General features: G+C 39.1%; 2 protein-coding genes and 1 long non-coding RNA gene across 3 annotated transcripts in view; 2 read left to right on the top strand and 1 right to left on the bottom strand.

Annotated features, from left to right (window-relative positions):
- The window catches only part of USP3 (ubiquitin specific peptidase 3), a 131,572-nt gene that overhangs the window by 106,357 nt on the left and 1,040 nt on the right, over positions 1-24,175 (top strand). The window lies entirely within an intron of this gene.
- Positions 4,887-9,824, top strand: FBXL22 (F-box and leucine rich repeat protein 22). Its single transcript, XM_074294880.1, has 2 exons — positions 4,887-5,289; positions 7,274-9,824. Exons 1-2 carry the CDS (start codon positions 4,955-4,957, stop codon positions 7,608-7,610), a joined length of 672 nt encoding a protein of 223 aa, XP_074150981.1. The 5' UTR covers positions 4,887-4,954; the 3' UTR covers positions 7,611-9,824.
- Positions 5,431-23,455, bottom strand: LOC141558134 (uncharacterized). Its single transcript, XR_012486974.1, has 2 exons — positions 17,357-23,455; positions 5,431-7,523 (listed from the first exon to the last, which is right to left on the bottom strand). It is a non-coding gene; the product is annotated as an uncharacterized LOC141558134 (long non-coding RNA).

The raw sequence follows: 24,175 nt of genomic DNA, 5'->3' as shown, positions 1-24,175 counted from the left end.
AATTAGCTCATGTGTATTCTCATCACATTGATTTTTTTCCTTTAATCCTTTGTTCTAGTGCTTTTTTCCCCATTTTCTTTTCTGAAAGTTGTAATGAAGGACTGAACTTGCTTAAGGAAGCAAGCAGACTTCTTAGGGATGATGTCTGACCAGTTGGATTGAGACAAAAGAGATATCTGGAAAGATGTCACTTTTTAATGACTTCTCCCAGTCCTACATTTGAAACTGCCAGGAACCAGCATGAGAAAGTCATTTCTATTTCGGTATTAACAAGTTTTGTCATTGCATAACACACTTATAAGATGAATGCTTAAAAAGGAAAAGCAGCAAATGCTCATCACAAACATCAAATGTTATTTTTCTAAAGAGGCTGCATTACTGACCTCCCCAGATCTTAGAAGTGAAAAAGTCTAAAACGTTAGGAGCTATTTGGAAGGGAGAAAAAAAGGGAAATGTTGGTCTGCTTAGAAATATAACTTTCTCCCATTGTTCTTTAGAGGTTGTATAAATATGAAAATATACCTGGCTGAGCCTGACATTTGACTCCGTCTTTCAGACCCTTTTGAGATATACAAAAGCAGAGTTGATTTTATTGTGCTTTAACAAGTGGGTCAGTGAATAAAAATCCTTTGTTGCTTTGAATTGGATATTCCTACTCTTAGCAGCCTTGTCTTCTGTTTGCACCCATATTGCTATTCTTTATAAAAATGGGTTGTTTTTAATCACTTAAACCTACATAACTTTGGCAGTGTTCCTTCTGATAGAGGAAAATGGCTGTAAATCACACGCAATTCTGTGTGAAGGTGTATGAGTGTCTGGGGAGAAGAAATGCAGGGGGCCCTATGACCTGGCTCCTGCCTGAATTACTATCGCGATGCTTTGTTGTGTACTATCTCATCACACATTTTAGAATGTTATCATGAAGACTTTTTGGAAAGGGGAACTGAAACTATTTGGGTTAATCAGACAGCAAACTTAGCTGCATAGTTGAATATACCAGTGATGTAAATGTGCCTGTTTTGTATTTTAGAGATTTAACTGTGTAATCTTTGTCACAATTATTTTAAAAGCTGATTCTGTTTTCTGTTTCCCTCCTGGGCTTTTTTTTTTCTCTTTTGGTGCCATGGTCTCCTTTGTGTATATATGGCCTCTGGCTAGAAAGCACCAGCGGGCTGACGCATCGAGGTACATGCCTCCTTTGGAGAAAAGCCTTTAACATCCTCCCACTGCAAACACAGATGTGTGATACAAACGATCTGTTTGTGGCAACACAGATATCTCTCCATGATGGAGAAAACTGCTTATCCACTGTATTCTACTCAGTGTGTAGTGATGTCATGTAACCGACAATTGAACCAGTAAAGTATACCGTCCCTCTTTGAGTGTTAAAAATGTAAGTTGCCTGTGAAACTCAGTCAGTGGGGTTTCTGGGCCTGGCATTGGGGCATATTTATTTCTCGAAACCGTATGTGTCTTTTTGGTCTCATTGTTCTGATGTACATAGATCTCCCTTTCCCATATTCCTTGTCCTTCCTCCCTCCCCCCTAAGCTACTTCAGGGTCACACGGGACTGGGTTCTCCTCAGCACACTCCCTTAGGGGCAGCCGGTTGTTACCCGGGAAGGCAGGAGTCTCCCACCCAGAGCATCCCCAGGCAGGGCATCCCTGCTGGAGCCGCCATCCAAGTATCCCCACTGAGCGCAGGAAGGCATAGGACTTGTGTGCCATGGCCACGCTCCATTCCACTGTCACTGTATCTCACCCAGGGACCGACCTGCTCACCCGCCAGCTCTGCTGCTGACGTGTGCTCAAGGCCCCCAATTGTGTGGTGCTGTAGATGTCATTGTTTGCCATTAAAATCTAGCTTGTGTAATGCAGAAAAAAAAAAAATCCTTTCACTGCGTGAATGACCTCCTTTTAAGTTGTACTTTATATCTTCTTTTTCTTCTTTGCCAACTTGAGATGTTTTATGGAAAAGTATCATTAAAGATCTGGTCTCTTTTCTTTGACTATTAATAATTTTTAACGTGGAACCAACCAGGATCCTCTCATCGTAAATCCTCCCATGCTGTTGCTACTGACAAAGGCTGGCTCCCCTGAGGTCGCATGTTCCCCCTCTGGGTCACAGTGGCCCATAGTGAGGGAGAAGATGGGCACTGGGAATAACAGCTAGCACGTGGTGCTTTACCTATATCTGCCCCAGGATGTAGGTGCAGATGAGGAAGCCAGGGAAGACACTTTCAGTGACCATGAGTTTGTGAGGCCGGATTTGAGGTTGGGGCTTTCTAGCTTTTAGCCCAGCACTTCACTCTGGTGGTAGTAACCACTGGCCAAGATGCAGCTAATCCTTGCATTGAGCATTCAGCATCCTGGCTGTTATGTGGTTATTTACTAAGTGAAATAATTTTTTCTCTTCTTTAAAGCTGTGAAAATGTTTTGGTTTTGGTTTTCCTTCAAGATGGTAGTTATGAGGCCTGCACTCAGGGACCAGTTTATATATACTCTTCAGGTAGGAGAGAAACGGTCACTGATCCTTTAAAGCAAAATTGCATCCATCTTTGGAGAATGGGTAAATGTGCTCTTCCTAGCTGACCTCCCCCAGCAGAGCAGAATACTTGGAACAGTTCTGCTTCTCTTTGGGATCCCTTTCAGTCATTTTCCTCAACTCCTAAGCCTTTCCTGTGGGAGAGCCAAGCACAGCTGTGTTCACAGAAGGGTCTGGTATGAGATGCTGAGGAGTTATTCATAAAGTGACGAGAGAAGAAAAAAGTGAGCAGAAAGGAGCTTCTGAGATAGCTAACAGTCCTTCCTTTTGTTTTGCTCATGATGGAGCATTCAAATGCACCGGGGTGGGGGCCCTTCTGTTATTGCTCTCCCTAGCTACTTCTAGAGGATAAGCCATGTCTCCTTGCAAGGACAGAAGCAGGATTTGTCTTTCATGTACTACTATGTAGTACTGCTCTCATAAGTAGTGATATGATCATATGATCATTCCTTCTGATTGTAGTTTGAACATATGTGGCTAGATAAACTTACAGCTTATCCCTTGTATTATGTGTACTGGCCTTGGATGGGGAAGATGAAAGTTCAAGTCTGGTCTCAGACACTTAGTAGCTGCTCATCTGTAAAATGGGGATAATAACACCTGCCTGTCTCTCAGGGTGATTGTGAGGATTAAATGAGGTATTTGTAAAGAACTTGGTATAGTTAGTACCTGCCATGTAGTGGGTGTTAAATAATGGCATTTCCCCTCCTCTACACACTGGGATTTACAATCACAAAGAAAGGAGAGACTTGAACATCAGCCCTGCTTGTCCTTAGTATGCTTTGGAGCAAGGGCCATAATTGAGAAGTCAAAGAAACATGACCAGAAGAGCGCGCTGCCAAATGCGAGGAACGATCGAAATGTTCTGACTCAAATTCCGTGGAAGAAAACCCTTAGCTGCACTCCTCAGTGAGAAGTGACTCCCTAGCCAAAGGCATTGGTTTAGAAAGGAGTTGGGAGGGGGGAGCTTTCAAAGAAAGCTCACTAAAAGCCGGTGGCCTCATAGCCTACTTTCCAAGAAGAAAAGATCTGATTAGACTGAAACTAAAAATATATATACTGATACCAAAATTCGGCTTATCTGAAACTTGGTATCTAGTCATTAACTCCTTCCTTGGGGAATGATGTTTTGTAACATGCTCTTGAAGGCCCAGTCTCCCAGGGGCTTTCATTAAAACCTTTCTTTACTCAACCCCTTTCCCCCTGAACTGGACCAGACAGAAAGGCTACAGTGGACCCTGAGGTAACATTTTTAAAATGTACAAAGTACATGGGGCCAGGGTGGCAAGGGAAGTGAATGTGTCTATAAAACATAATGGATGTGTAATAGCATGAGTTACTTTCTTAAAGATTTGAATATAGCTCCTGTCCTCAAATCCAGCAGTATCAGTGTCCAAAGTAGAACTCATCTGTCACTTATTCATGTCAAATCAAGAGTGAAATGATAAAGTTCAGTTGAACATTTGTTCACTGAACAAAGGCTGCCCAAAAAAATCCTATGTTGGATATAGTACTTGGGAGATGGTGTGTGACTTGGTACATTATACCATAATCTCCCAAGTATTATTATTATTATTTATACAAACTAGAGAAAAAATATATTCCTAAGCCAATACAGTATATGTTTTGAAAATAATTAGGTTTAGAATAATGTACCCCAGGCTCTCTTTAAGAGACAAGCCACTCTTTCTGATAGTTTAATCAATTGGACTAAAAATAAACCTTGCTCTACAAACCAAAGACAATGTGTGTAACATGGTGGGATGTAGTAGGAGCAGTTCAGAATTGACCTGGAAACTATCAATCATCTCCTAGTGGAAAGCAAAGACAGAGGGGAAGAGACGGGCAAGAATCACTGGTTCTTTTAACAGACTGGGGGAACACAATTCTAAAAATAGTCATAAGCTACTCTGCTTTGCATAGGACAAGTCTTTTCCTTTTAAGGATGTAAATGAAATTTTATATTTAAACAGTACTCAATATTCCCAACCTCACAATCTTGTCCACTTCAGAGCTGGTCAGAGCTTATTTGAAAGTTGCTCACTTAGAGGCCAATGGTCCCTGATACACAGTTGTTGATTAAAAGGAAAATAAATCCTATTTAAGGAAAAAAAAAAAAAAACATTTCACTTGATTGATCGGCAGATCTGCTAGGCTTTTAAAATGCAAACTGCCTTCACAGGTCGCCCATATATGTCTGGGTTTTTTTGCTGTTTTTTTTTTTTAAGCACACACACAAACCTTCAACACCAGTTGGCCAAAAATAAACACCATTCCTCAACCATATATGTCCACCAGCCCTGGCCCAGGAGGAGGTAGGTCAGGCCCGCCCCAGACATCTCAGTGTAGCAGGCGCCCACAGCAAAGCTGTTGCTTCTCTCTTTCCTAACAAAGTGCTTTTGTTCCCACCATGCACATAACTCAGCTTAACCGGGAGTGTCTTTTACATTTATTTTCCTTCCTGGACAAGGACAGCAGGAAGAATTTAGCAAAGACTTGCTCTCAATTATGGGATGTGTTTCTTGATCCTTTGCTCTGGCCGCTGCTGCATTTTAATTCTCTCATGGAACTGAAAAAGGATAACTTCCTCTTGAGCCCTGCTTTAAGGTGCTTGTCGATTTGCTGGCATTCGAGCCAAGTAAAGGTATGCAACGTTGAAGACTGGATGAAAAACGCCTTGCAGAAAGGTGTTTGCAGCACTCACGAGCACCTCGCCACTGACTTTTTAGTCAAAGTTTGCCACAGGTAGGTGGAGTGTGATTGATCAACAGCTGCCTTGTTTGTAACTCCAATCCCAAATCTTTGGCAACAAATTTCCAAGAGCGAACAGAGCTCTGTAGAGGTCCACCACCACAGGGAAGCTCTCAATTGACGTAGAAAGATTGGTTGAGGTACTTTTGTATTGTTTTATTTAAAATTAATGAAAAAAATAATCTTGCATTGCAATTTCCATTTAATTTAGGAAAAGCATATGGCTGGGTAGGCTTTAACCAAGAGAGCAATCTCAACCATGCCGGGCAGGCCTGGGTCACAGCTGTCATAAATTGTGAACAAATGTTTTTCCATACTTAGAAGTATCAGATTTTCACTTTCCAAGACAGGGGACTGTTCCCCAAAAAAACCCTCAGCTACCACTGAGTAAAAAGTAATGACCAACATTTCAATACTTCAAGGGAGAAATCGGAATACTAAGGAGGCAGAGACACAACATGAATAACTCAGAGTAATAGGGAAGAACAGCTTTGTGGAGAACATAGACTTGAGAAATCAACTGCACCATTAAGATGGGCAGGCCTGTTTTGTTACCACTGGACTTATGTTCCAGAGAACCATGACCCTCAGATGTCATCGTCAATCAAGTTAGCCCAGTCTGGCATCCAGAGATCCTGATGGGAGGAAACTAGCATAAAAGAAAAAATGCCTTACAAGAAGTCTGGGTTGATTTTAGTCACTAGGGACACATTATTTCCTATATGGAAAAATACTTTGACAAACAGTATATATAACCAACCAACCAGCTAATTCTCCCCTTAAAATTTGGTCTATAGAGGATATGAAAAATGAACCTGAGGAAGTAGAATTCAGTGTTCATCTTTATTGATCTTGAGACTAAAGGACACATAAGTTAGTAAAGTTTTTTATGCAAGTGCAAGCCTCCAAAAACCTATAGATCAACCAAATTATCTACTTCATTTAAGCAATCATGAATTTATCTTTTGTCCCATTTTCCCTATCCAAAGGCAAAACAAAACCCTTTAACCATTAAAAAAATAAATAAATAAAAACTTAACCTGACTGCTAACTGCAAAGGAAAATTCAACTGGCTTTTTATTGTGTCAAAGTTAAATACAATTTTCCCTAGCTAAGTTACAGGATGACAAAATGTCAGCTCCCATGCCTTTCTCCTAGAAAACATTAAATCAATCTAGAAAGGGAAAAGGAGAAGCAGAGCTAGTCTTGAATTCATCCGAAGTCAGTGTTTTCAACTGAAGAAGTATTTATCAGATGGGCAATTTATGAGAGCATAGCAATGAACAATCCAACAAACTTTACCTCTTTTTTTTTTTTTTTAAAGGAAATACTTTGGATTGAGGCAGGGGGTGTATCTGCAATTTGTGCATTCTTAATATGAAAGAACAAAGCTGAATCCATTTTATCTAGAAATGGCAAATGGATCAAGCTGCATGGTTTTTCACCCCAGGAGAAAGCTCAGCAGGAGCTGTCAGATACAATGCTGTCTGCAGGAGGAATTCTCTGGAAGGAAGTGCCTTCCATTCTTTCTCCAACCTGAAAAACCTGGTTAGCCAAGCTGGGGAGTGATACTATTCTGTGACTTTTTTTCCCCCACAGAGATTTGAGGGGACAGAAAAGGGCTAAGACAGGGGGAGAATGAATAACTTTCTCTTTATAACCCTAACCCTACACACATCATGAGAACAGCTAATTGATAAATCTCAGTAAGAAATTAATTCCCATTGTTTAGAGGAAACCGTTTTTGAAGCAACATAAATTATTTTTCTTGGCTTTCAGGTGCCAGTCAACAAAATGAAAGAAAATCTCAGGTAAGGAGGGATGGGCTCTGTCCGCGGCTTTAATAACTCTTTCCCGACGTTGGAGGGAACATCCTCCACCACAAGCAGCTTCAGTTTGGAAAACCTTCGGATAGCTGATGCCCAGAAGAGAGTCTACGTGGGCTTGTTTTTACTCTTCCCTTTACTCTGTCTTTCAGGTGTCCTAATCTCCTGTCCTTGACTCTCTCTGGCTGTGGCCATGTCACTGATGAGTGTATCGCATTATTGCTTCAGAGTTGCCCCAACCTCCACACCCTCAAACTGGAAAACTGTGTTCGGATCACCAACCAGACGCTGGCCGCCGTAGCCACCCACGGGCGCTCTCTGAGGACCCTTCACGTGGATTTCTGTCGCAACGTGAGCCAGTCGGGTCTGCGGCGGGTCAGAGACCAGTGTCCGTGGCTGGTTCTGAAAGCAGAGAAAAGTGCAGACATGATCCCAGACATGCTCCCCGAGGAAAAGCTCATCCCAGACAGGGCGGCCAGAAAACTCTGAGAATACGGAGCCCACCTCCCCTCCGGGACCGCGGAGGCCTCTGGCTCGGAGGGAAACCTTCTCATGGCAACTTTGGAGTCTGAAGTGATTCCTCGTGTGGTAGGCAAGTTTTTGCCACCTGGAATAAGCATCGAGGAAATGACGACAAAGGTATATTTTTCTGCTGCTAAGGCTGGGCCCAAGAGTGGAGCCACCTAAACCTGGATCTGAGAATAGCTGAAGCAAAGTCGTGACAGAGATGGTCCATCCTCCCAGAGAAAGTTAGTCCTTTCAATCCTCAACACCCGGGACTAGCTCTGGATCCCTTGGCAAGTCCTAACTTCTTGGTCCTCAAGTTTTTTCATATATAAAGCAAGAATTTTGAACTAGATGGTCTGGAAGGTCTCTTCCAACTACAGCCATCTGATTTCCTTCTTAATCTGCATCCTAAGACTAACTTTGTAAAGGAATATGAAAGCATTTTGCTTGACAAGCTTTTCCTGAACATTCCAAGATGCCACAAACAGACACAAACACGCTAAAATTTGCAAAGGGAAAATTTTATACATATTTCATTTGAACCTTGCAGTAGCTCTTTGAGGTAAAAATATATCATTATTCCTTTTTATGGAGGAAACAACTGAAGCAGAGTATATAGTGACTTGTCCACTTAAAGAAGGAAGAGCAGGTTAAAGTGATGCCTTCTTTAGGGAGAAGAGAACTGACCCAGAGTGAAGTCCCAAAGTTTTTACCACATTTTGGTGAGGTTGGAACTATAATACATGATTCCTGACTTTATTCAAGTAGTAATACTATTCGTAATTCTCAAGGCTGTCCCACAATTATTTGTTAAAGCTGCTCCTGGTTTCAGTCCATCAGAACCCAACCCCAGTCCCCCTGGTGAGCATGATGGGACCATTATCTGGCTTTTGGGAAGCTTGGACATCCCAGAAAATGCTTCACGTCCAGAGAAACTCTAAGCAGCCTGCCAGGTCTGAAACCCCAAACCCTTGGGTGCCCAGGGTGTCCTTCACCGGCCATCAACATAAACTGCACAAAGCTGGTGCTGGGAAGGGAGAGAGCTTTACAGACTTCCCATTATTGTTTATAGCTTGTGTCCCATTAGCTCTGCTGGATCACGCCATAGAAGCAAAATACTATTAGACAATCAGCAGGAATCTGGCACCAGACCAGCTAAATGAGATTTTAAAATGGCTGCCATGGTTACGGATTCAGAAACTTTATACTTGACCCCCTGAAAAATGTCAACTCATTTTCCTAAGTTCCCAAAATCTGCTTTATGTTTTTTTTTTAATTCTTGACAAAAGACTGGTCCAGGAATCCAATCATAAGCTCTGTGGAGGGGAAAATCATAATGGTAGCAGCAGATTCCTCAAATTAATCAAATCTGAGTCAGTAATACCCCCAGTAAGTGCTGCAGTGAACTGTTTTTGGTCCTTTCTGCACAGGCAGCACATGGCACAGTGAGGAAGACCCGAGTTCAAATGTGACCCAGTTACTTAAGCTCTGTTTGCTTCAGTTTCCTCCTCTGTAAAAGGAGACTAAAAAGAGCCCCTTCCCTCCTAGGGCTAGTGTGAGGATTGTAGGAGAGAATATTTGTAAAAAGCACAAGTAGTGAATGCTGTATAAACGAATTACCTTCTCCTCGAATTGTTTAGTGGCCTTGAGGACCAAGGAAATGAATTAAACAAAGACAAAGTTGGGCTTCCCAAGTCTGGCGAAGCCCAAGCGTCTGGAGAAGGAACACACAAGTTCTTTCTCCCCATTTCGTCCTTAACCTCACTATGATAAATGGGACCATTTTGGTAATGGGTTCAAAAGGGAACTAAAGTGCGCATCCAATCCCTTCCTTCTTCCTTTGATTCACGATGGATTCATCTTGCCCATTTCTGAGGAGCTGAGCTAAACTGCTCAGTCTCTTAATCACCCTGCAAAGGTGAGGGGCCACAGCAGTGGTGTTAAATAGAAATAGAGGCCACTAGTCCATAAGTGAGGACCCTTGCTGACCACACATTTAGTTTTAAAATGTATTCCATGTTATCTGGGTTTTATTGTATTTATTTTGTTAAATGTTTCCCAATTATATTGTAATCTGGTTCCCTCCCCTTCCCCCTAGCACAGTGGGTCATGTAGTTGACACTGATGGCTCTGAGTTACATACTATTTGCCCTCTTTCTGGAGCTTGCTTTATAAAATAAATGTTTTCTTTCCCAAGTTGTATGAATTGGAAATAATTTTTAAACATATTAAGGAAGTTTATTTTAAAATTTTCTTTGTCAACCCTTTGTGTAATTTGATCTCATTTATCTTTCCTGTAAATCTGAATTTTCATATACCAGCTTTTGCATAAAGGGGAAGAGGAAATCGTTCTGTATCAATACCAAAATCAGGAGTTAATCTCCAAGACTCTCTCATTGTCATTTCCCTCACCAGCTTGATGGTGACACTGATTAGAAAAGATAATCTCACTCCTATCTACTTTTGTATAGTGCTTTTATTATTTCAAATTATATACATACATACATACATACTAGAAGTGTGCATATGCACAATGTCCCAAAAGTTTTAATGCTTTCTTCCCAGCTTTTGGAGTAGCTTATAAGCATCGATATGTAGACATGTCATTACTAGGAGCTAGATCACAGAGCTGTAGGGGACATAACTCTGCCTCAGGCCGGTGGTTAGCACTACACTACCTGCTTCACTCAGAAGTAGCATCATACATTATTTAACAAACAATTAACCGGAGCTGGCTTTGTGACTGATTTCAACCACCTCCCACCTCGTCTTCACCAAGTTTGGGGCAACAGAAGGTGGGGGAGGGCAAAACCACAATCATTTAATTGGGATCTGGCATTCACCCAGGAGTAAATGATTACACTCACGGATTGTGAAATCGTTTGCAGTGGAACTATTCCAAATTAGCAGAGACATCAGCCACAGTCATAAAAACGGAGGTGAAACCAAAATCAAAGAAGGTTTTGAAAAAGCAAAATCATAAACTTTAGAAATGATATTTTTTTACTAAAGGACATCCCACCTTCATTTACTAAGCATGGGCTTAGCTTCCTCTAGGCTATTTGGAGTCAAATTTTGCTCAACTAATGACATAAAATCATTAGTTTCCAGTGACGATCCTGAGCTTTTGCTCACAAATAATTACATAGCTACAAAAACATAATATACAAATATAGATAATAATTACAGAACCTTTATGATGTCCTTGTGCAATTTTAAACTTTAATTACACACTGGGGGGGCATACAAGTGGTATTTAAAAGCAAACTAGTGTAGTATGTTACACAATGGTATGTATGCAGACTGTGTTAAACAACTATACATAATACATTATGTCAGCTCCTATGAAAAAATAATGTTAGGGCTTTGACCCCCTCATTATGTAGCTGAAGAAATTTGAGGCCAAAATAAAGGACTTGTCCCAAATCATATGAGCAGTAAGGACAGAGCTGGGATTTGGAAACAGTGCTCTAAACAAGACAAGTGAAATCCGCATCAGATATATTTTTAAAAATGACATTTGCTTTCTAATGCTACTATTCAATTTTCTTATGGGATCCATCCCTGCAACCCACAATTTAAAGAACATTATAGAAATTCAAACGAATGCATAGCATCCCTCTCAATGCTCCCTCAGAGGAAGCCCTGCCAGGTGCCAATGAGAGCACTTGTCGGGAAGAACTCAGCACGGGGATATTTACCTAGCTGCTCAAACAGAGCCAGACGGTCTCTCCTCTGGCCCATTTCCCAGACTCATGCTTGGGTCACATCTGTACTCAAGGTTTGCCATAGAAACAATCAAGTAGGGCACTTTGTGCTCAGGCCTCCTGCCCCATCCATCTGAAGCTCAGGAAGCCTCCCCCACAGAAAACAATTCTCTGGATGCTCTAGTACCACAGTCTAAATATCCCCAGTTCCTGGGGCTGGATCAGGCATGGGGGGAGAGGGAGGAGAGGGGTGACTTGGTTCTAGCCAGTACTGCTGATCCTTCCTGTTTGTGTTTTTCCATGGTTTCCACTTCAGTGCCCTGGAGAAAAACTTGCAAGTATTTAATTTTCTCCTGCTGCTTGCTTCAAAAAGACAGACGTTCCTAGAATGGTTCTTTTTGTTAAATATTTAACCATCACCAAAACCACCAAAAACCAGACCCTCTAAACTACGAAGCCCAGAAAGCATTTAGTTTTTATTGCCTCCAGCTCCAGTGCTTCTTTGGAAAAAAGTGACTTTAAAAAAAAAAAAAAAAAAAAATTTCATTTTATATGTAGGCCTCAACTTAGCAGTGAATCCCATTATTTGGAGTTTTGACCTGCTGTTCCCACAAAGGTGGTGCTGTTAGCCAGAGGTTCTATTCACAGATCGGTCCACAAAAACCTATTTTAATCCACGATGTCACCTCACTTATGCTAACAATAGTACTCTTCAATTAAATAAAATCAATCAATAATGCTAACTGTACCCCTCAATTCACTAAATGGACATTAAGGACCAACTGTGTGCTCTGCAAATAGTAGATAACCAAATTTAGAAAACAGACCTAAATTCCATTTTAGAAAATGACCTAAAATCACTAAGATAAGTAGGAATTTTTTAAAATTAGTGGACCTCTGGATTAAAAAAAAAAATCTTCCTGAATTAGGCATTGTGACCCTGTCAAGAATAAAAAATGTTTTTAAAACCATTGTTTATGTAGGAAAAAAAACATTTACCCTCTTTCTCCATGGTGTTAACAACCCTTCCCTAAAAAAGGAACTGAAACTCATTTTATGAGCACAAAAGAGGAGATATTATATATTAGGGGAGAATAAATACATTTGAAATAAAACAAGTCATAGAAATGATAAATAAAATTAAATCTAGTGCTTTGAAAAAACTAATAAAATTGATAAATCCTTAGCTGATCTGATTTTTAAAAGAAGAAAGCAAGAAATCAAATCAATAAATAGCAAACATGTAAGGTGAAATCACAACAGAACTGGAAGAAATAAATAGAATAATCAGAACATATTATGTACAGTTATACAGAAAACTTTTAGAGGAATAATTTCAAAAATATAAAATACCCAAACTACTAGAAGAACCATATAGGGGAGATTTGAAATGAGACAAATATAGTCCTTTTCAATTTTTTTTTTTTTTTTTTTTTTTTTTTTTTTTTTTTTTTTTTTTTTTTTACAAATAAAGCCATAATACCTAAACCAGAAAAAGACACAACACAGAAAGAAAACTATAGGCCAGTGACATTAATGAACATTGACTCAAATTTTAAATAAAATCCTATCAAACAGATTAAATTTTGAACTCATTAATTGTGAAGTAGGATTGAAAGATGGTTCAACATTAGGAAAACAACATAATTTATCAAAACCACATGATTCTTTTAAAAGCTGAAAAATCTTTTGATAAAGTTCAACACTATTTTAGGCTTAAAACTCTACAACGTGTAAACATAGAGGAACCTTTTTTTTAAAGTATCCAAAAAAGCATCTATCTAAAAATCAAACAAAATAAGAGATAGACAATTACAAAAGGTAAAATAGACAGATTATGTGAAACTGAAAAGCTTCTCCATAGACAAAATACATACATCTACAATAGGAAGAGAAGTAATCAAATGGGGAAAAAAAATCTTTGAATCAAATTTCTTTGATGTTTCTCTGGTATCTAAGATAATAGAAATAATCATCAAAAAATGTTAATAAGCATACTACTGACAAACATCTAACAATTATTAATAATAAAGATGTAAGATCATTAGCCATTTCCAATAGATAAATGATCAAACAATATGAATAACCAATCCTAGAAACACCTGCAAAGTATTCATGAACATATGAAAAATGTTCCAAATCATTAATAATATGCAAAAATGCGAACTCTCAGTTTTACCTCACACTGCACAAGTTGGCAAAAAATGCCAAAAAACAATAGCAATAGTCAATATTGGAGGGATTGTAGAAGATATAGACACACATACATTGTTGGTGGAACTGTGAAATGAGACAACCATTTTGGAAAGCAACTTGGAATTAGGCTTATTAAAGTGATTGTCCATATCCTTTGATGCAGAAACTCTAATGGGCTTAAAACCCAAAGAAGCTATTGATAAGAAAAAAGTCTCCATGTTCTCCAAAATCTTTAAAGCAACACTTTTTGTGATAGCTAAAAATAGAAAATAAAGTAGATGTGCATCAACTAGGGAATGGTAAACAAATTGTGTTAATAAATGCAGTGGAGTATATTACTAAACTGTAAGAATATGTGTGTTCAATACAGAGAAACATGGAAAGATTTATATGAAGTGACACAGGTATAATAAGCAGGGCCAAGAAAACATTATACACAGAAACTACAATGGAAATGGAAAGAATATGACAAAAAAAAATTTAAAAGTCAGTGTAATGCAATTACAAAAATCAAAAAACTTCAACAAAGAAATATGGGGAGACACTCTCTGTCCCCCTTCTCATGGGCATGGAAATCCACAGGTGTTACAGATTGTACATGTTTTTAGACTTTTTCAACATATTGATCAGTTGTGTTAATTTTATTTTTTGCTCCTTAAAAGTACTTGTTATATGAGATGACTTTCTGGAAATGAAAGGAGGAAGGATATGTGGGATAACTATGAAGACATTTGGCTTCAATTTAATGGTAAAAAGAGATCTACTCTCTCTCTTTGAATCTACAGTTCACTGCTAGTGATATAAGAAACAAAAAATATCAATAAAAACATTTTTTAAATGGGGGAAAATATCACATTATGAGGACAGAATTCTCGACTTTTATCTAGATATTTTAAATATTCCTGGATACTTGGCCATCTCTTATTAGATTTAGTACTTTTATTGCAGCTGCTCTTTCCAAGGTTACTAATGACCATTACTCAATTCAATGGTTTTTTAGTTCTTGTTTTCTCTGTAATCTCTTGTTGCATCTGACTGTTAACCACATTCTTCTTTAAAATTAATCACTTGTTTACTGCTTTTGAGTACACTGCACTCTCATGACTCTCTTCCTACTTTTCAGCTTCCCCTTCTTCCATTCCCTTTAAATATATATAACCCCATAAATTCTGTTGTATCTCTCTGTACTCTTGCTCAGTTCAATCATCCCACATACTTTCTTTGGCTTTAGTTATTACTGTAAAGCATATAGCTTCCAATCCACACTTCTTCTTTCAGCCTCTCTTTAGAACTTCTATCCCTACAATTAAGATTTACCTAACCAAAAAAACGGAGTGTAATCTTTCAGGGGAAGAATGAAATTCAAAAAAAGGGAGACTTTTCAAGTATTTTTGATGAAAGGACTAGACTTGAATAAAAAATTTGACTCAAGAAACATAAAAAAGTAAACAGAAAAGTGAATTCATAAAGTACTTAATAAGGTTAAATTGATTATATTACTACATGGGAAGATGATACTTATAAGAACTTTGTTATTAGGGCAGTTAGAAGGAACATATATTATGCATTTTATATGTGTGTGTGTGTTGACAGAGATCACAGATTGAGCTAAATATGAAAGAAAGATATCTAAAAAAAATAAAGCAGTGAAGGAGGAAGTACTAAAAGTAAGGAAAAGGGAGAGGTACAATGGGATAAATTATCTCACATAAGAGGCACACAAAAAAAGCATTTACAGTGGAAGAAATAAAATGGGAGAGGAGGTACGGGGAGTGAGTGCACTTTACTTTCATTAGAGCTGGCTCACTTGGGTAAAGAAATCCATCTTACCCTATACAGGATAGTAAGAGGGGAAGAGCTAAGATAAGGGGGGGAGAGGTGGAGGGGTAATAGAAAGGAAGGCAGAGGGGCAGCTAGGTGGCGCAGTGGATAGAGCACCAACCCCGTAGTCAGGAGGACCTGAGTTCAAATCTGGTCTTGACACTTATTAGATGTGTGACTCTGGGCAAGTCACTTAACCCCACTGCCTCAGCAAAAAGCCAACCCCCCCCAAAAAAAAAGAAAGGAAGGCAGATTAGAGGAGGGAATAGAAACAAAACACTTTTGAGGGGTAATAGGATGAAAGGAAAAAGAAAATAGAATAAACAAGGAGGAATAGGATAGAGGGAAATACAGTTATCAATATTAACTGAAAAAATTCTGAAGCGAGTAGCTGTTATAGAGAACAGAGTCAAATTTATAAAATTTATAAAAATAAGAGTAAGTCCCCAATTGATAATCAAAACTATGTACAGCCACATGAAAAAAATTCTTATTTACTATTAATTGGAGAAATGTAAATGGAAACAATTCTGAGGTACTATTTTATACCTACTAGACTGACTAATAGAACAGAAAAGGAAAATGACAAATAATGAAAGGAATGTGGAAAAAGATGAGACATTAATGCACTCTTGGTATAATTGTGAACTGATTCAACCATTCTGTAGGGCAATTTGGAATTATGCCCCAAAGACCATAAAACCATGCATACCCTTTGACCCAGCAATATTATTACTAGGTCTATATCCTAAAAAATATTTTAAACTCAAAAAGCAAAAGGACCTATATGTACAAAAAATATTTCTAGCAGCTTTTTGTGGTGGCAAAGAATTTTAAATTGAAGAGATGTCCCTCATCAAAATCTTTCCCTTCCTTTAATACTCAAAGATCAAACCTTTTTCATAAATCTTTCCTTGAGCTTCCTCGACCTCAGAAACCACCCTCACCTTCAAACAGCACCAAACTCTTCTTTGCATTTGTCACATAGTAAATATGTTTAACAAAATGGAAGCCACGCCTAACACAAGGCAGCTATAAGGCATCAATTCTTTGCTATAATAAACAAATGACTGAATATAACACACACATGTGTATGTGGATGTATATGTGATATCTGTATGTGCATGTATCATATATAAATCTGTTAAGGATTAGTGACTATAAATAAAGTCATCTTTTAGGCGGCACTTTAACACATTAGGGAAACTAAAATATAAAAAGGGTAAACAATTTAAAATCCTCTATCTCATAATGATCATAAAGATGAGAAATATTTGTTTACCGAACAAGTGACTCATCAATAAACAAGATGTCCCTTCCTCTGTGGGGGCTGGAAGCCCCTGTAATAAAAAGTCTAACCCTTCCTCAAGCTCAGCAACAATTCCATAATTTTTCTCTGCCAACATCACTCGTGCACCACAGACTAGGAATCACGTCCATTGGACTTTCCTAAGAGGATGAAACAAGGAACTGAGATTTATTCACTAAAGGAAGCTGTACCAGTACATAAAACAGAAAAATATGCAATGGATTAAAATTGTACCCTCACACCAGAGCATTTCTGTTGGATGCACCTGAGAACCTTGCCAATAGTAGAAGCTCAACAACTCTAAATTGCAATTTAAAAAACCATGCAATATCTCTATTGGTTTTATTTTAAAAGTAATAAGCAGATAGGGGAAAAGTAAAGACTTGCAGCACAGGCACAAGTAAACTATTTTGTTTTTTATCCTTTTAAAAAGAAGCTCTATGACAAATGTCTCTGCTTTTGAGGGACATTTGAGAAAAAAGCTTGATAAACTAACACTGTCTCAGCACATGGAGTGGTCAGGAGGAAAGATGGTAAAACATCTTGTATCTTAGCACAACAATACCAGCACGGCCCTGAGCTATGATCCCTTATTTAACAATATACCGTGCCAGAGGAAGCTGCTTTCCCCTGAGAACCATTTTATTAAGGGTCAGAAAGGCACACAAGATATCTTTGAAACCAAGAATTCTTACCATTGACAGGCTAAGTCCTCAGTGGCAACATCACAGGCCTCGTCTATGATCGTGGTATGTTGGAATCTTTCAAATGCTGAATCAAAACACAAATCTGCCTCTCTTCCAGTCACACTCTCTCCTCTCCACCAGAGAAGCATTCTATGAGGCAAACAACATCCACTGCAGTTTTACACAGAGCAGAAGATAACAATGTTATTTAAGCCACCTAGAAAGGTATTATAAACAGCTGGTTCTGCAATTGACAGCCATCAGATTTTGCTATTTCCTTTTTCACATCTTTACTACCTCAGTCTAAGGTAACAGTAGAAATAAAGCACTTGCTAAAAAAAAAAAAAATTCATCTTTCTAAATCTGATTAGTCAACATTATTTTCTTTCTTATTAAAGCTTTTTATTTACAAAACATATGCAAGGATAATTTTTCAACACTGACTTTTGCAAAACTTTCTATTCCAAATTATCCCCCCTTCCCCTAGCTGTTAGGTAGTTCAATACATGTTAAATATGTTAAAATTTATGTCAAATCCAATATATGCATACATATTTATACAGTTGTCTTGCTGCACAAGAAAAATCGGATCTAGAAAGAAAAAAAATCTGATAAGGAAAACAAGGATGCTAACAAACATCAACAGAAAGCGTGAAAATACTATTTTGTGGTCCACACTCAGTTCCCACAGGCATCTCTCTGGATGTGGATGGCTCTCTTCATACTGAACAATTGGAACTGGTCTGAATCTTCTCATTGTTGAAGAACCACGTCCATCAGAATTGATCATCATATAGTCTTGTTGTCATGTAAAATGATCTTCTGGTTCTGCTCATTTCACTCAGCATCAGTTGATGTAAGTCTCTCCAAGCCTCTCTGTATTCCTCCTGCTGGTCATTTTTTACAGAGCAATAATATTCCATAACCTTCATATACCATAATTTACCCAACCATTCTCCAACTGATAGGCATCCATTCAATTTCCAGTTTCTAGCCACTACAAAAAGGGCTGCCACAAACATTTTGGCGCATACAGGTCCCTTTCCGCTCTTTAGTATTTCTTTGGGATATAAGCCCAGTAGTAGCACTGCTGGATCAAAGGGTATGCGCAGTTTGATAACTTTTTGGGCATAGTTCCATAGCTCTCCCGAATTGTTGGATCCATTTACAGTTCCACCAACAATAGTCAACATCATTTTCAAAGCTTACTTTTTTTCTTCCAGAGAAAGATGCTTTGATGCTTTTCTTATCCAACAAAAACTATCCTGTCCTCTTTCTATATACTCTTTCACCCACTGACCCAATTTCCCCATCTTGAAAAAAAAATCCACAAGGTTCTGAATATACTAAAGATCATAATGTTCCTAACCCATAAAGATGAATTTCCATTGTAGCTGGCTCCCCAGTGGGAATCTGCAAAAAATGGAGAGAAGTTCTTAAAGGAAATGGGTTTGCTAAATTAGTTATATCCTTCATTATATCCATCACTCTCAAAAACTTGATCCCCAACATAGCCTTCCTAATCCTAGGCCCAGTCTGTCTTGTAAGTCAACCAGATCCCTCCTTCTGAGTTAAGCCCCATTAGGGTGTAGTTCATCAGACAGAATAGCCTTAGACTTTAGTTGTAAAGGGTATGGGACAATCAACTGGTGAAATCTAAGCAGGAGGCTAAGACAATTGGGACATGGGCAGATACTACTGTCAGTATAAAGACACATTCTGGGAATAAATGGAGGAGTCCCAGGAAAGCAATGGCATTCTCACCAAGTGGGAGCTTCTGATATGGTTACTAAAACACTGAGTTAAGGAAGCGACTAGAACACGTGGGGCTTGAGCTCCAGGCAAGCTTAAGACATCCTCTAAAGCCCCTGCCCCACATCTGGATCATTTAAGCAAGGCTACAGAGGGCAGACTATATAGAGGAAGGAAGATAGGCCCTTGGGAAGATCTATCTGGGCCATTTCGGGAAGCTCTACGCATTATGATGGGGGAATCAAAAAGAACCCTATCCCATGAAGTTAACACCAATTAACATTAGGTCAGCGAGGTGGCCCAGTGGATATTGTGCAGGCTCTGGAGTCAGAAAGACACCTTCCTGAGTTCAAATCTGGTCTCAGACACTAGTTGTAATTAGTCACTTCATCCTGCTTGTCTCAGTTTCCTCATCTGTAAAATGAGCTGGACAAGAAAATGGCAAATCCCTCCAGTATATGATAGGAAATGGAGCTCCTAGAAAATTCTTCTAGAGGACTGAGCTCCACACAGTATGAGAGGATTTAAAAAATACTCTTCAAAGGGGCAGCTAGGTGGCGCAGTGGATAGAGCACCAGCCCTGAATTCAGGAGGACCCAAGTTCAAATCTGGACTCAGACACTTAACACTTCCTAGCTGTGTGACCCTGGGCAAGTCACTTAACCCCAATTGCCTCAGAGAAGAAAATAAAGATAAAAATGCTCTTCATCTACAAGACTCCTGAGCAGTGGTTGAGGGTCTCATCAAGTGTTCTAGGGCTTGAAGAGGACAAAGGCTGTCTCCTTTGGGTCAGGATTATTAGAGGAAATTTGCTGATGTCACCCATTGTGTCTGTGGACTCTGGCACAGTGATCCCACATTCTGGGACATGAGACTATAAGATTCCCCCAATTAAAGATAAGGAATCTATTCTTGCCTAACTAGGTTCACTAACTAGGTTCCCCCAAGGGGCATTTAATCTAGCAAATAGCACTCTTCCACTTTAGGGCAAGGTTTGCCTGTCTTAATTAAAAGGTATATAATCATTCATCTGACTTTGCAGGTCAGACATCTAGACACTTAGAGGCTAGGTCTATGATAAAGCAACACCATGCTAGGAGGGAGGACTATCTGGTACAGTGGTTTCTGGGATCTGGTTTATAGGAAAACTTACTGATAAAAATGAACTATTTCGGAATATAATTCCAGTTGATGCTTATTCCTTTTCCAGGTCAGAGTTGCATTGGCCTCAAAGTCCACGTCCCCTTCAGAAAACTGTCCATCCTAAAAAATAGCCGAGGTGTCCCTCAATTAGATGGCTTCCTTTCTTCTGAAATAATTTAGCCAACTCTTCTTTAAGAGGGCTTAGCAGACTAAGTGGTATCGTTGGGAGGCACGTGGCTGTCTTATTTCATGGCAGAAGTAAAAAAGTTGATAGCATCATAGTATATGTGCATTTACTTGGAAGAAAAGAGATCTCCCAGTTGATGATGTGGTAATCTTCACCTCAGAAAGGGGTGAGTTCTCATTTAGGTACTACAGAAGGGGGGCGTCTCTCTGCAGGGATCTCTGAAGGGGACCCAGATTTCCTATCATCCCCTTGATTGTTTTTCTAAGTGAGGGGGAAGGTCTTGGTGGGTGATCCAGATGCTAAATGGGGAACAAGATTGGGAGAGGTCTCCCTCAGTAGTAACTTGGGTTGAACACAAAAGGCTTATGATGCTTTAGCCACTTTACCACAGACGATCCTGATGGATGATGAATGTTGACTGTGCTCAAATTTGGTGTAGACCCTGATGTTTTTGGTGTCGATCCTGTTTGTCATTACCACTTTATGACAGGAGGAGAAACTGTCTGTGTTAGTGGTGTTAGCCTTTATGCCGTATTCCTGGCAGTCTTCAGGCTGCTCTGGCTCATCTCAGCATCTTGCAGGAAGAGACCTAGATGAACTGCCAGCGTGCAGTAATACCCACCACAGAGGTCTGAGGATTGAGCTTTGCTAATGGGGAGGAAAGCTGTTCTCCACTTTTTTTAATTTTCTGTTTTGTGACTCTTTGAGGGTTTAGGAGAAGGATTGTTCCCCCTTAGTACTCGTTTATATGAAGATGATTGTCCAATAAAATCCCTCAAAGCATTTAAACGTTGGCAGGCCCTCTAGAAGAGCCTTAGAATGGTCACTGCAGGAGTCATGTGTGACAGGTACAGGGTCTCCTCTTTCCACACCTCCCATTCTCACACAACACTGAGGTTTTTCCCTTAAAGACAACAGCAGCCTCTGGGCACTAACTGGCCCTTTCTTCCTGGTGTTTGGCCAACCAAGGACATGATTATATTCTACTACATAGTCCCTCCTACTTGGTGGTTATCTAAAATGGCATTAAAATACGTGTCCCCTGACATGCTGAAGAGATATGTTTCCATATAGAGATGAAGGGACTGTGACAATGGAAGCCAAATGTCACTGTAACCTTGTTGCATACATCCTTACTGTGTTAGATTTAAATTAGATTCCTTTTGCTTACTGCTCGATGACTTTTATGTGCCACATTTCCTCTCAGAGTCAAACTTGAAGAGAGTGCCTGTTTCAGACCTGTCCCTGACAAAAAGGTAAACTCTATACATAGCATTCTCTTCCTCTGATGGTTTGGCAATCCTATTGAAAAAGCAAATGAGATTTAGTGTGGCATGATGTGTGATTGATGAAGTCAAGATGACTCTGTCAATCATTCTTTACCTTCCTAATATTTAGCAATCTTTTAAACTTTTCAGTGATCCCTTCTAGAATTTTTTCAGGATGAAAGCAAGCCTAGAGTTTGAAGGCTCTATTTTCATTGCTTTTTTTTTTTTTAATTTATTTTATTTTTCCTGAGGCTGGGGTTAAGTGACTTGCCCAGAGTCACACAGCTAGGAAGTGTTAAGTGTCTGACCCAGATTTGAACTCGGATCCTCCTGAATTCAAGGCTGATGCTCTATCTACTGCGCCACCTAGTTGCCCCCTTCTCATTCTCATTGCTTTTTTGAAAATTAGAACATCTGTCTTTCTCCAGTCTTGTTTTCAAAGATCTTTCAAATATCACTGATAAAAGCTCAACAGCCATCGCATCAGTCAGTTCCTACAAGCCCCGAGGATGCTGTTCATCTGGGCCAGGTGACCTGATTTCATTCAGGGCAGCCAGGTGTACTCTTCTTATTTTCTGACTGATATTGACTATCAAATCTCTGTTGGTCATTTTTATTCTGCCCTTTCCAGTGTAAATCATCATTTTCTTTTGCAGAGAAAACAGGAAACAAGATAACAATGGAACAGCTCTTCTTTCCCTGTTACCAATTATCCCAACTCTTATCTTCCAAGTGAGATCCCATCCCTTCTTGGATCAAATGTCTTTTTGTTGTCCTTATTTTCCTTTGCCAGCCTCAGTGCATCTGAACTTGTTTAGTTCAGCAGAAGTTTTGTTTCCATCTTCTGCATATTGTTTTCCGATCGAAGTTGGTTGCTGAGCATTGGCTTCTTTAGATAAATCCTACTCTTCCTCCTCACTATGTTCAAAATTTTATTCTCAAGCAACTCTCATTCCATGTGGTCTAACTTTTTGCCCTGAAACATTTCTCTTAGACTTCCATCCAGGTGGTCTATGGTGTATTCCAATATGAAAAATCATTTCTGTTTCTCCTATCAGTGATTTTCACCCATCATGATTCTCCCTCAATGGTTTTTGAAGTTCCTCAAATCAGTAAGACTACCTTGGGTTAAATCTACAATGTCATCCACTCCCACTCCCTCATCTACAAGTCTATCCCAAGTCTATCCCATCTGTCTGAATAAAATATACTGACACAGAGCCATATTCCAATTGGGGTTTCATACCACAAAATCTCAATTATAGCTGTAATGCCTCAGTCATGCCCTACTGCATTAGTCAGGACTTCTACTGATTGGTTTGCATGCCCTTTGGGAATCCATGTATGGACACCTGAGGTCATGGGTTTTACTACTGTCAACATTTTTGGATTTTGCCTTGTGATTATTTTGTGTGTCTCAGCTCTTCTTTTTCTCTATAGAATCTAATTTGATGGATGTTCGTTTTTAGTTGAATTGGCAAATCACACTTGCTACTACCTTTTTTTAACGTGGATTGAAGTTCTAACTGTATAGGTGTCATATAGGTGCCTTCCTTTTCTGTGTAGCACTCTTGTGTTTTCTCTTCCTGACAACGGTCGAGTCTTGCCCTCCTTCATTCCAGAAGCTTTTTGCTGTTGCTGTTCCCACTGAAGCCTTCAGGAACACTTCATCACCCCTAACCACCTGGAGTGTGGAAAAGCATACTTATTTCTTCATCTCCATCAGAAGGGAAATCAGACTGTATTTAGACTATACAAGAGTCATTTATATGTGGCAAAAAAAAAAAAAAAAACACACAAAAAAAAAAACTAACTCAACTTGGCCTTATTATCCTCAATATATCAATAATAAAATACAATAGAAAGTGATAAAATACATTAAATTATTCAGATTATTATAATATAACTAATCTGTTGACTACTCCTAGTAGAATTAAGAGGTTCTGGGTCATTGTCTTCGTCCCAAAGAGCATATAAAATGGACAGTTTTAAAAAGAACTAGTTCTAAAAGAGTGAATAAAATGAAAATGACATTAAGTCTCATCTTAAAAGAAAACATGAGAACAAATTCCAAGTGATGGAAACTTCATCAATGGTTTAAGTATAAAAGAGAGATAAAAAACATTCTTTATATGGACTCCCTCCTAATTCGTTCACATCCCAAAAGAGATTCCCTACCTGAGCATTCACAAATCTTCAAATGATTGATAAAAGAATGGTTTATCCCCTGACATGTCTGTCTGCTCAAAGACTGTTAGAATGTCTCCTTCATTGCCATAACTACTACCAGCTATACTCTTCAATCTCAAGTTAATTTCATATAGCATATGTTATTAAGCACCTGCATGCAAAAACATTAGGCAAGGTACAACAATTCCTCAAGGAGTTCTTGTTTCATGAGTCTGGGTATATCTGTCAACAACACTGGGCAAAGCCCTCTAGGGACTTGCCATCTAGTATCTGAGAAGTAATAAACCT

The sequence above is a fragment of the Sminthopsis crassicaudata genome, chromosome 2 (genome assembly GCF_048593235.1).
Source record: "Sminthopsis crassicaudata isolate SCR6 chromosome 2, ASM4859323v1, whole genome shotgun sequence".
NCBI lineage: Eukaryota > Metazoa > Chordata > Mammalia > Dasyuromorphia > Dasyuridae > Sminthopsis > Sminthopsis crassicaudata.
This window is presented reverse-complemented; position numbering and strand designations above follow the sequence as displayed.

What these genes read in the sequence shown, in the direction of transcription:
- FBXL22 (XM_074294880.1), top strand. Translation starts at nt 4,955, where the DNA reads ATGCACATAACTCAGCTTAACCGGGAGTGTCTTTTACATTTATTTTCC. An exon ending in TTAGTCAAAGTTTGCCACAG is followed by an intron (nt 5,290 to 7,273) that starts GTAGGTGGAGTG and finishes TCTGTCTTTCAG; the next exon opens with GTGTCCTAATCTCCTGTCCT.